A 12,121-nucleotide genomic window follows, 5' to 3' on the forward strand; every position below is an offset into this window, starting at 1 on the left:
CACATTCCTCTTGGATGTTTTACAATCCAAATATATGAACATTGAATTATCCATGTTACGTTAAACCCCCCCCCCCCCCAGCGCCCCCCCCCCCCCCCCCCCCCCCCTCCACCCCTCCAGTGCGTCTTCTACTATATACTATCCCCGCCCCCCCAGCCCCAGCCCTTCCAAGTATCCCTCCCCTGGCTTTACACTTCATCCCTCTCCTCTCCTAGTCGGACTCATTTAGTCGTATTTAGTACGGGAATCGAGGAACAGAGGTTTAAGCTGCAGGGGAAAAGATTTAATAGGAATCCGAGGGGTAACCTTTTCACACAAAGGGTGGCGGGTGTATGGAACAAGCTGCCAGAGGAGGTAGTTGATGCTGGGACTATCCCATCGTTTATGAAACAGTTAGTCAGGTACATGGATAGGACAGGTTTGGAGGGATGTGGGCCAAGCGCAGGCAGGTTGGACAAGTGTAGTTGGGGCATTGTTGGCCGGTGTGGGCGAGTTGAGCCGAAGGGCCTGTTTCCTCACTCTATCGACCTATCACTCTAATTCTGGTTTATATTTCGCTAATTGTCCATTACACCTTAATCTTAAAGTTCCAAGGCAACTACTGAATGCAAAACTTTACTTTCCAAGTGTTCAAAGAGGGCATTCAGATCGGCGTTCTGCATACTCCACGAGCCAATATCCCCTAGTTGGCTTGGTTGTTGTGAAGTTGGCCTTGGTATTAGCATTTCGCTTGTGCTTTTCTACTTGCAGTCTGCCTGTAAAGTTTGGCAAATCCTTTTATACTTCCAGATAATACAACGATGAGCTCTGAAAGCAACAGCACATATCTCTCTTCATTTACCGATTTCCACCAACTACGCAGATCACAAACCAGTCCATGATCCATTAATATTTATTCTAACATGCAAACTGAGGAGCAATAAAGTCGTATCTAATGTATTGGGATTTGCTGTGATTTTGCCTGTTACGCTTGGACGTCCATACTTGCCAAGAGAGATGCAAACGTGCCAAGCCCTAAGGAAAATGGGAAGAAGTCAAGAACAAGAGCTTGAGTGTCAGTCATAATGCGCGAAATGACAGAACACTGCAGCTTTAATTCTTTTCCATTTATAACTTCGGAAATAATGCCTCATTCACAGTCCCTGTGATGCAGCTCGTTGATCAACGCAATAAGCACGGATGGTAGCGTAAAATAGCATGTTTGTTGATCGAGCTTAACGTACTATGAGTTAATGGAATAAGTATGCTGAATTGTTTCAAATTAATAGGAGTACCCGCCTAATCGCCTGTCCAGTGGTTTGACATCAGATAAATAAGACACCCTTGTCGAATGGAACAGCTTGTGGAGATACGCCTTTTACGCCTTTTTACCATACTGCCCTTGCAGTTATTGCTATTCCATGTGATGTTTTACAACAGGTTACTCACATTTTTGATGGAGATATAATTTATGTCACGTGAACTCGAATATCAAGGATGGAGGTTGCAATGCACTGTCTATGCGGTTGCAGTCATAGCGCCTTCTAGGGATCTGCTACAGGAGTTCATGTTAATCTTAGGAACGTTCCGGCATTTATTCGCTACTATAACATATAGCAGAATTAATTCAGAAGAACATTTGCATAACTGTGAACTTTATTCCTTTCGATGAAGAGGGCGTCGAAATGAATTGGGGATCTGGTAACAGAGATTAGGGTAAGGGCTTGCAGTAGGAGAAACGTGCACACACTCACACTGGCGCACAGACAGACAGACGAACACACACGCTCTCTCCGTCTCTCTCTCTCTTTCTCTCTCTCTAGCGCGCGGAAATATACACACGGTAAATAAAATGATTGAAATCTGAAATGAACTGTCTATAGTGATGTTGGAACAAACATTCCAGATTCATATAGGTATTTGGTGGCCGACCCGAGAGGGTGGGACCAAATTATTTGTTTCCGTGCTCCATTAATCTATATCTCGACCTATCTTGTTGATAACATTGAAATCTTTCACCCCTTTTTAGTACTTGCATCACATGATTCAATATGGGGAGCATTCAGGACGGTCACGGCTTGGCTTGTATAAATCCTTCAAAATAGTAGTGTACGGAGATAACGCGGCGAGCAAGGCACGTGGGAGACCCGCCTTCATTAATTATGGCGTCGCATGCAAGAGCAGGGGGGTTGTGCTCCAACTATATATGCACCCATCCCCTTCTAGACAGGTGCTTTATTCGAGCTTCAAATTTTGCAACTCTTAAACTTTTTGTCTCACGCCTTCTGTCTTTTCATCTTTGGCCTTTGGCCAGCCATTTGCCTATCAATACCCCCCTCAGGTTTTTATCAGGCGTTTGCCCTCCTGCTCCTCTCTTCCAGCCTCCCCCACAATTAGAATGATGGGTCCCGGTCCAAAACGTCTCCTACAGTGCCCTCCATAATGTTTGGGACAAAGACCCATCGTTTATTTATTTGCCTCTGTACTCCACAATTTGAGATTTGTGTTAGAAAAAAAATCACATGTGGTTAAGGTGCACATTGTCAGATTTTATTAAAGGCCATTTTGTTTACATTTTGGTTTTACAACGTAGAAATTACTGTTGTGTTTATACATAGTTCCCCCCATTTCAGGGCACCATAATGTTTGGGACGCATGGCTTCACAGGCGTTTGTAATTACCCAGGTGTGTTTTAATTGCCTCCTTAATGCAAGTATAAGAGAGCTCCCATCACCTAGTCTTTCCTCTAGTCTTTCTATGACCTTTGGAAACGTTTATTGCTGTTTATCAACATGAGGACCAAAGTTGTGCCAATGAAAGTCAAATAAGCCATTATGAGACTGAGAAACAAGAATAAAACCATTAGCGACATCAGACCAACCTTAGGCTTACCAAAATCAACTGTTTAGAACATCATTAAGAAGAAAGAGAGCACTGGTGAGCTTACTAATCGCAAAGGGACTGACAGGCCAAGGAAGATCTCCACAGCTGATGAAAGAAAGAATTCCATCTACAATAAAGACAAATTCCCAAACACCTGTCCGACAGACCACAAACACTGCTCAGGAGTCAGGTGTGGAATTGTTAATGACCACTGGCTGCAGAAGACTTCATGAACAGAAATACAGAGACTACACTGCAATATGCAAGCCACTGATCTGCCGCATAAATAGGATGGCCAAGTTACAGTTGGCCAAGAAATACTTAAAAGAGCAACCACAGTTCTAGAAACACGTTTTGTGGACAGATGAAACAAAGATTAACATATCAGAGTGATGGCAAGAGCAAAGTATGGAAGAGAGAAGGAACTACCCAAAATCCAAAGCACACCACCTCATCTGTGAAACATATTGATGTTATGGCCTGAGCATGTACGGCTGCTGAAGGTACTGGCTCACATTTCTTCATTGATGATGCAACTGCTGATGGTAGTACCATAAAGAATTCTGAAGTGCATAGACACATCCTATCTAATCAAGTTCAAACAAATGCTTCAAAACTCATTGGCTGGCGGTTCATTCTACAGCAAGACAATGATCCCAAACATACTGCTGAATCGACAAAGGATTTTTTCAAAGCTAAATAATGGTCAATTGTTGAGTGGCCATGTCAATCACCCGAGCTGAGCCCAATTGTGCATCCCTTTTATATGCTGAAGCGAAAACTGAAGGGGACTATAACTGTGCACTTTAACCACATGTGACAAAAGCCTGACAAAACCCGAGGGGAGCGGGGAGTGGTGGGGGGGGGGGGGAGGGGGGGGGGGGGGGGGGGGGGGTTTGATGGGCAAATGGTTGGCCAAAGGCCAAAGATGAAAAGACAAAAGGAATGAGACAAAAAGGTTTAAGAGTTGCAACATTTTGAAGCTAGAACAAAGATTCTATCTAGAAGGGGAGGGGTGCTGGCCTGACGTTCTGCAGCAGAAAGAGGAAGCTCAGTGGGAAGTGAAAACCCGACGGGCAATGGCTGCGGTCAGAGGAGGGCTGGAGGGTGGGGGGAGGGGGTGATGAAAGGAGGGGGAATAGGAGCAGTCGCATGCCTGACATTGGGGAGGAGGGCAGCGGGACCCAGTGCTGCCATTGTGTTCCCTGTTGGAAGGGGGTTGCAGTCGGACCGAGGAGAGTGAGTCCATATGAAACAGCTGGAGGCCACCGGCCTGGGCGGTAGACCAAGCGTAGGCGCATCGACGGTTTGGCCAAACACGTAGTATTTAGCCTAAACGACCGGATGCTGAGAAGGATTGATTGATGTATTACAAAAAATTTAAACTGGACTAAATCGTGTGAAAGTTGATCATGTTGAGGTTGTAATGTTCGCAGGTATTAAATAAGCAGGTAGAAAACTAATATTGATATAACGAAATCTATTTAGTGCTTGGTGTAAATGGAATCTGAAATAGAATGATGCACTGTCAGCAGACGTGGTTCTATTTGGCTTTAACTTTTCTTCTTCTTCTTGCCTATGGCGTACACAGCCTAAAGTTGTAGGACAGCTTGTTCTATTTGATCTTATTTGATTGTGCACGCAGGGTTGTTTGCATTCGTCGAAACAGGGCGGACCACGTGAATGTTGCAATCTTCCATCCCAGACTTTAAATAAGTAAGTTGTATTAAAACGTCCTGGCACAATATATCCAACATTTGACACAAAATGCTGGAGTAACTCAGCGGGACAGGTAGCATCTCTGGATAGAAGAAATGGATGACGTTTCGGGTCAGTCTTCTGCCCAGAGATGCCGCCCGTCCCGTTGAGTTTCTCCAGCATTTTGTGCCTATCTTCGATGGAAAGTAGCACCTGCAGTTCCTTCCTACACAACAAATATTCAAAGTCTCGAGAAGATATTCATGGGGCGGGATCTTGCACAGTGAACCTAATGAATTGGTCTTCCTCTTGTGCAGACACGATTCGGGCATTCCTGGCTGGAATACTGTCCAATGTGTCTGATTACGCAAGCTGAGCTCTGGCTTGTTTAGTACTTGGATGGAAGATATTTTGGGGAATGGCAGGACAATGGCGCAGCCGGTAGAGCTGTTGCTTCATAGCGCCAGAGAGTAGTAGTAAACACTGGCCAGTCCATCATCGGCTCTGACCTTCCTTCCATCGAGGGGATTCCATCGAAGGGACACGAGCGGAGCAAAGGAGGTGCGCTGCTGTAAATCAGTGGGTGCGCTCCTGTAAATCAGTGGGTGCGCTGCTGTAAACCAGGGGGTGCGCTCCTGCAAACCAGGGGGTGCGCTCCTGTAAACCAGGGGGTGCGCTCCTGTAAACCAGGGGTGCGCTCCTGTAAACCAGGGTAAGTGGGTGCGCTCCTGTAAATCAGGGGGTGCGCTCCTGTAAACCAGGGTAAGTGGGTGCGCTCCTGTAGATTTTATTGGTAATCTATTTTAATTTAAATGGTAATTATTATTTTTTTCTCTCTGTGAAGCACTGGCTTCAACGATTTGATTTAAGTGCTATATGCATACAAATTACTTAATGGTCGGTGGAGGGTAAGGAGGGGAGAGGGTTGTGGGGAAGGGGGGGGCAAATCTAGTGATAAATCCCAAACAGTGGGAGTGGGGGGGAGAAGGGTGGGGAGGAAGGGGAGAGGGGTGGGGGAGAGAGTGGTGGAGAGGAGGGGTGAAGGATAGTGGGGAGAGGGGGAAGTAGGGAGGGGAGAGGAGGGGGTGGGGGTTAGGTGGGGGGAAAGGGATGGAGAGGAGGGGTTGGGGGGGGAAGGGAGGGAGAGGTGGGGAGGTAGAGGGGAAAGGGATGGAGAGGAGGGGAGGGGGGGGGAAGGGAGGGGGGGGGGGGGGGGAGAGTGCGAGTGGGTGGAGGGTAGAGCAGGGGGAGGGGGGCGAGGTAGATGCAGGAAGATCGTTCCCGATGTTGGGGAAGTCCAGGACAAAGGGTCACAGTTTAAGGATAAGGGGGAAATCCTTTAGGACCGAGATGAGGAAAGCATTTTTCACACAGAGAGTGGTGAATCTGTGGAATTCTCTGCCACAGAAGGTAGTCGAGGCCACAGTTCATTGGCTATATTTAAGAGGGAGTTAGATGTGGCCCTTGTGGCTAAAGGGGATCAGGGGGTATGAAGAGAAGGCAGGGATGGGATACTGAGTTGGATGATCAGCCATGATCATATTGAATGGCGGTGCAGGCTCGAAGGGCCAAATGGCCTCTACTCCTGCACCTATTGTCTATAGTCTATGTTTCTATGGTTCTATCGCAGTCGCTGCCTCAAAATGGCTGGCAGCATCATCAAGGACCCACACCATCCGCGCCACACACTCATCTCCCTCTTACCTTCAGGTAGAAGGTACAAGAGCCTGAAGACTGCAACGACCAGGTTCAGTAATAGCTACTTCCCCACAGCCATCAGGCTATTAAGCCTGGCTCGGACAAAACTCTGATCATTAATAACCCATTATCTGTTATTTGCACTTTATCAGTTTATTTATTCATGTCCATATATTTATATTACGGTATATGGACACACTGATCTGTTTTGTAGTAAATGCCTACTATGTTCTGTGTGCTGAAGCAAAGCAAGAATTTTATTGTCCTGTCAGGGACACATGACAATAAACTCACTTTAACTTGAACTTGAGATCCCGGTGCTGTCCGTGTGACGGTGTGCATATTGTCCCTGTGACAGTGTGCCCCGTTATCTTCCTGCATCCTAAACACGAGAAGGTTTTGTAATTTAATTGGCCTTGTAGCAAGTGAATAAGAAAGGGATAACATAAAACTAGTGTGAACGGGTCATCAATGGTTGGAATGCGCTCGGATGGCCGATTGGCCTGATCCATGCTACAGCTTTCACTCAATCACTGTTTGAATATGTGCACCGAGTGGCGTTCCCTCTGTTACATATCAAATTATGCCTTAACCTCAAAGTGCCACGAACTGTCATTAAAATCCCGCTCTGAGATTCTCATCTCTGGGAAACAAAGTGCTGGAGCAACTCGGCGAGTCATGCCGCGTCTCTGAAGAACTGCCGGGTCCCGACTGAAGCGTCACCCATCCATGTTCTCCAGAGATGTTGCCTGACCCGGTGAGTTACTCCATCACTTTGTGTCGTTTTGTGTAAATCATAATTTGCTGTTTCTCCATTCGCATCAGAAGTACTTGCACTAGATCACAAATCCGTTGTTAAATAAAGAGTGATGTACACAATCGTGTGTTGGAACATCATACCTCATAAATTCACGAGTTCTTATGTAGTAGGGGCAGAATTAGGCCAGTCGGCCAATCAAGTCTACTCCGTCACTCAGTCGTGGCTGATCTATTTGTTCCCTTTCAACCCCATGCTCCTACCTTCTCCCTAATACTACTAACACCCGTACTGATGAAGTATCAATCTCCTCCTTACAAAATATTCATTGGCCTCCACAGCCTTCTGTAACCCAGATTCACCACCCTCTCACTCAAAAAAAAATCATAGAAACATAGAAAATAGGTGCAGGAGTAGGCCATTCGACAATTCGAGCCTGCACCGCCATTCAATATGATCATGGCTGATCATCCAACTCAGTATCATGTACCCGCCTTCTCTCTATACCCCCTGATCCCTTTAGCCACAAAGGCGGCATCTAACGCCCTCTTAAATATAGCCAATGAACTGGCCTCAACTACCTTCTGTGGCAGAAAATTCCACAGATTCGCCACTCTGTGTAAAAAATGATTTTCTCATCTCGGTCCTAAAAGACTTCCCCCTTATACTTAAACTGTGACCCCTTGTTCTGGACTTCCCCAACATCGGGAAACATCTTCCTGCCTCAAGCCTGTCCAACCCCTTAAGAATTTTGTAAGTTTCTATAAGATTCCCCCTCAATCTTCATCATCTCATCACCTCCTTTCTGATCATCTCCAATCAAGTCCTCATCATCTCCTTTCTAAAGATACGACCTTTTAATCTAAAGCTTTGGCCTCTGCTCCTAGACTATCCCACGAGCGGAAATATTATCTCCACATCCAAATGGTTACAGGCATTTCACTATTCGTCAAGGTATTCACTATTAGATCTATAGGATGCGCCACTGCGTCATGGTACCACCGCAACGAAGATTTATCAACAATATTTCAAAGAAGTGCAGAATGGCCCTCAATTAATAAACTAATCTTCATGATGGACTGTCAGTGTGTTATTTTGTCATCGTTTGTCACAGTTTGAAGAAGGGTGCAAATCTGTGACCTTACCTACTTTAACATTGTCATGTTGGTATAAGAGTACTTTGTGGCAATTCATCCACACATTTTGTTTTTGGAATTTATCCTCCACTGGAGTTATAATATTTATACGTATGACACAAAAAATAAGTGGCGTTTCTGCTTTGCTTTCTCGGCGGCTACTGATAGAAATCCGTTTACAGTACATACCAAATATAAACCACATGTGTAGGGAGGGATTGCAGATGCTGGTTTAAACCGAAGATAGACACAAAAAGCTGGAGTGAATCATCGCGGCAGGCAGCATCTTTAGAGAGAAGGAAAGGGTGAGGTTTCGGGTCGAGACCCTTCTTCACCACCTTCTTCACCCTTTCTTTCTCTCCAGAGATGCTGCCTGTCCCGCTGAGTTACCCAGCTTTTTGTGACTATCTTAAATATAAACCGTATTTCTAATGTTAATACAAATCGCAAAATAAGTGATGGTTATCTATTTTTTTAAACTTTCCTTATTGAAATAGTTTACTTAACCAAATGCATGGATATTTTACAACAGCCATTACCTGCTCCCTGAATTTCCTCTGAGTTACTGCATAAATAAAGGTGTTTGTACAGCAACTTAACATTTGAAGCATATTAGCAGCCTCCAGAAAAATAAATTTAGGGTCGCTGAAGCCTTTGATTTTATAATTCGGTTGAAATCGTTCAATGAAGAATTGGACAACATAAGCCATCCACAGCAGGATGAAGCAACTGGAAATGGTGAAGAGCAACACTATGGACTTCCTCCGACTCTCCATCTCCAGATCGTTCTGTTTCTGTCCGTTACTCTGCACCCGGAGCCTCTTTCGGGCTCGACTGGCCGCGAGAATATATCTGACGGTCAAAGCGTTGAGGAAAAGCACGAGGAAGAACGGGAGGCAAGGGGTTAAGATGCGGTCGATCCACTGAAAAGCTGCCCACGGTGGAGAGGAATATCGCAGATCCTTCAGTTTGCAATTCCAAGGGACGTTGTCAATTATGTAGGTCGGCTCGTGTAAGAAGTACCAGGGAATGTTGACGAGGCAGCCCAAGACACAAACTGTTCCGATGACCACGGCTGCCGTCCTTTCGGTGCAGTATTTTGTTTTCAGTTCCTGGCAGCAAATGGCCACAAACCGATCAAAGGTGAAAGAGACGGTTAACCAGACTGAACAATCTCTGGCCGCATAGATGAGTGTAATGCTGAGGCTACAGACTGGAGTAATGGACAAGAAACTACCTGGGAAATAAATGCCAGGAACCCGGTTTAGTAACACTGCCGTGATAATAACCAGGAGATCCGTCACCGCCATGGACAGCAGGTACCGAGTGATACATTTGGAGAGACCGCACTTTCCTTGCGACAGGATCACAATCGCTATTAAATTGACTGTGCGAGAGAGAAAGACAATTAATTGCAGATTAATTAATTACAGATCGTAGTCCAGCTCGTAGGACTTGATATAAATCTACAAAATCAACCGGAAAGCGACAGGCAAGTTCGGTGGGGAACCAGAGTCCAGGGGGTACGATTTAGTTAAATTGGTTCATATTCGATGGATGTCAACATTGATCTTCTAAAGCGAGAATAATTCCGATTCTCAAGGCTAAACTAACCCAGAATAATTGTTTTTGCTGGGGTTAACCCCGAATGGCACGTTGAGCGTAACGGAAAAACTGGACGGAAGAGTCTTGTTCCGTGCTCTATGCCTCTAACAGTGCAACAACATGTGCCTTTAACCATGCCAACTGATCCCCTCTGCCTAGAAGTGACCCATACCCTTTCATTCCCTGCATGTCCATGTGCCTTATCTAAATGCCTCTGAAACGCCACTCCCGTGTCTGGCTCCACCAATGCCTCTGGAACAGCATTCCTGGCATCCGCCACTCATTTCAAGGTTTCAAAACATTCAAGTGTAAAACGTGCATCTTCAATTCACGTTATCTGTGGTTGTCTGTACATACACACATATATATAACTGTTATAGTTTTGTATGTATGTATATTTTGTATATATATATATATTTGAATTTCAGTGTTTGTTTCACACCCGCAAAACAGTTCGGGAAAACAGAAGCAACTTTCTCGTGATGGTCCGATTATTAGAAACATAGAAACACAGAAAATAGGTGCAGGAGTTGGCCATTCGGCCCGTCGAGCCTGCACCGCCATTCAATATGATCATGGCTGCTCATCCAACTCAGTATCCCGTACCTGCCTTCTCTCCATACCCCCTGATCCCTTTAGCCACAAGGGCCACATCTAACTCCCTCTTAAATATAGTCAATGAACTGGCCTGAACTACCTTCTGTGGCAGAGAGTTCCAGAAATTCACCACTCTCAGTGTGAAAAATGTTTTTCTCATCTCGGTCCTAAAGGATTTCCCCTTTATCCTTAAGCTGTGACCCCTTGTCCTTGACTTCCCCAACATCGGGAACAATCTTCCTGCATCTACCCTGTCCAACCCCTTAAGAATTTTGTAGGTTTCTATACGATCCCCCCCCTCAATCTTCTAAATTCTAGCGAGTTAACTATTAACTAAATCAATGCCGGCGTGATGCTTAACCCCATTGAACCACGTCAAGTTACCAAAAGATCTTCACTCACGAGATTATTTTAAAGTTGCAACAAGATTTCTTGAAGCTGCAACATGGTTTCCTGACTCTGAAACGCAATATTCCCACTCACGAGGGAAGGCAAATCACACGCTTTCTGTACCATCTATTTGCGTTGCTGCTTTCGTGTTGCTGTGTACGTGGACCCAAGAACTCTCTGTACATCAATGCTGCTAAGAGGTCTTGTCATGAACTGCATATTTTATCCTAACATTCGACCTCCCGGAATGCTGCCCCTCACGCTTGCCCGAATTAAAATATTCATGCGGTTGGCTCGAATGTATTCAATTTTGAGTTTTTGCTCACCACCGAGGCGGTATCCATTGAGAGAACGAATACATATCTGAAATACTTCACCTGGGATTGCGAAAACCGCGAGTGCAGTGTAGTAAATGGCGTAGAACAGGCCTCTGGGCGGGGCGTGCATTGTCCACGAAGAGACGGTTGCTGGCGTGTTATCCCAGTCGGTTATCAATTTTCCTTTTGTATACGTTGATAAAGACTTGGGTGGCAATTAAATAGCCTCAGCGGTGATGTTAGTTACAGTTATTGCACAAATACATTTCGTAATCTCGCCACTGATGGGTTTCAGTTCGTAAGCAATTGATTCAAAACACTGTGGCGCAGCTGGTAGAGCTACTGTCTGGCCGCGTCAGTTCGGTCCCAATCTCGGATTCTGTCTGTGCGAAGTCCATACGTTCTCCCTGTGACCGCGTGGGTTTCCTCCAGGCACCCCGGTTTCTTCCTTCATCTCAAAGACTTGCGGGTTTGCAGGTTACTTGGCCTCTTTAATTACCCCCAAATATGTACGGAGTGGATGCAAAAGTAGGATCATATTAGCTAATGTGAGTTTCCATGCTGTATCTCTATACTAAACTAAACTATATTTACCGAAGTGCTGGCGCAGACCCATCGAGCTACTCCAGCACGTTGTATATTTTTAAAAAGTAATCCAGCCTCTGCAATTACGTGTTTCAGCAATTAATTGAATGCGGCCTAATTTCCTCCTGGAAACAATTTAAATCTCGACATAATTTCACCGTTATACCATTTAAGAAAGTAGGTATAATAAGTTTCGAATCCCCATACCGATTTTTCTGTCCAGGTCCTTGTTAATAATCAGAGGAAGGCCACACGCAAACTGGAGGAACAGCGCCTCACATTCCGCTTGGGCCTTCTTACAAACCAAATGTATGGACATTGAATTATCCATCCTTAGGTAAAAACACACTTCTCCCCACCGCACGCCACCTCCACAAAACGCTCCCCTGGAATTACATTTCACCACTCTCCTCTCTTAGAAACATAGAAACATAGAAAATAGGTGCAGGAGTAGGCCATTCGGCCCTTCTAACCTG

The 12,121-nt window shown here is 45.3% G+C and overlaps 1 protein-coding gene across 1 annotated transcript; it reads right to left on the reverse strand.

Moving 5' to 3' along the window:
• Window positions 1-7,079: 7,079 nt before the first annotated feature.
• Window positions 7,080-11,190, reverse strand: LOC129703861 (probable G-protein coupled receptor 139). Its single transcript, XM_055646537.1, has 3 exons — window positions 11,070-11,190; window positions 8,691-9,538; window positions 7,080-7,094 (listed from the first exon to the last, which is right to left on the reverse strand). Exons 1-3 carry the CDS (start codon window positions 11,188-11,190, stop codon window positions 7,080-7,082), a joined length of 984 nt encoding a protein of 327 aa, XP_055502512.1.
• Window positions 11,191-12,121: the final 931 nt, after the last annotated feature.

This window comes from Leucoraja erinacea, chromosome 15 (genome assembly GCF_028641065.1).
Source record: "Leucoraja erinacea ecotype New England chromosome 15, Leri_hhj_1, whole genome shotgun sequence".
NCBI classification, from domain to species: Eukaryota; Metazoa; Chordata; class Chondrichthyes; order Rajiformes; family Rajidae; genus Leucoraja; species Leucoraja erinaceus.

Excerpts from the sequence above, each read along its gene's own strand:
- LOC129703861 (XM_055646537.1), bottom strand. The coding sequence starts at position 11,190 with ATGCACGCCCCGCCCAGAGGCCTGTTCTACGCCATTTACTACACTGCA. Across the intron at positions 9,539-11,069 it reads CAATGGATACCGCCTCGGTG|TCAATTTAATAGCGATTGTG; the intron begins GTGAGCAAAAAC and ends TCTCTCGCACAG.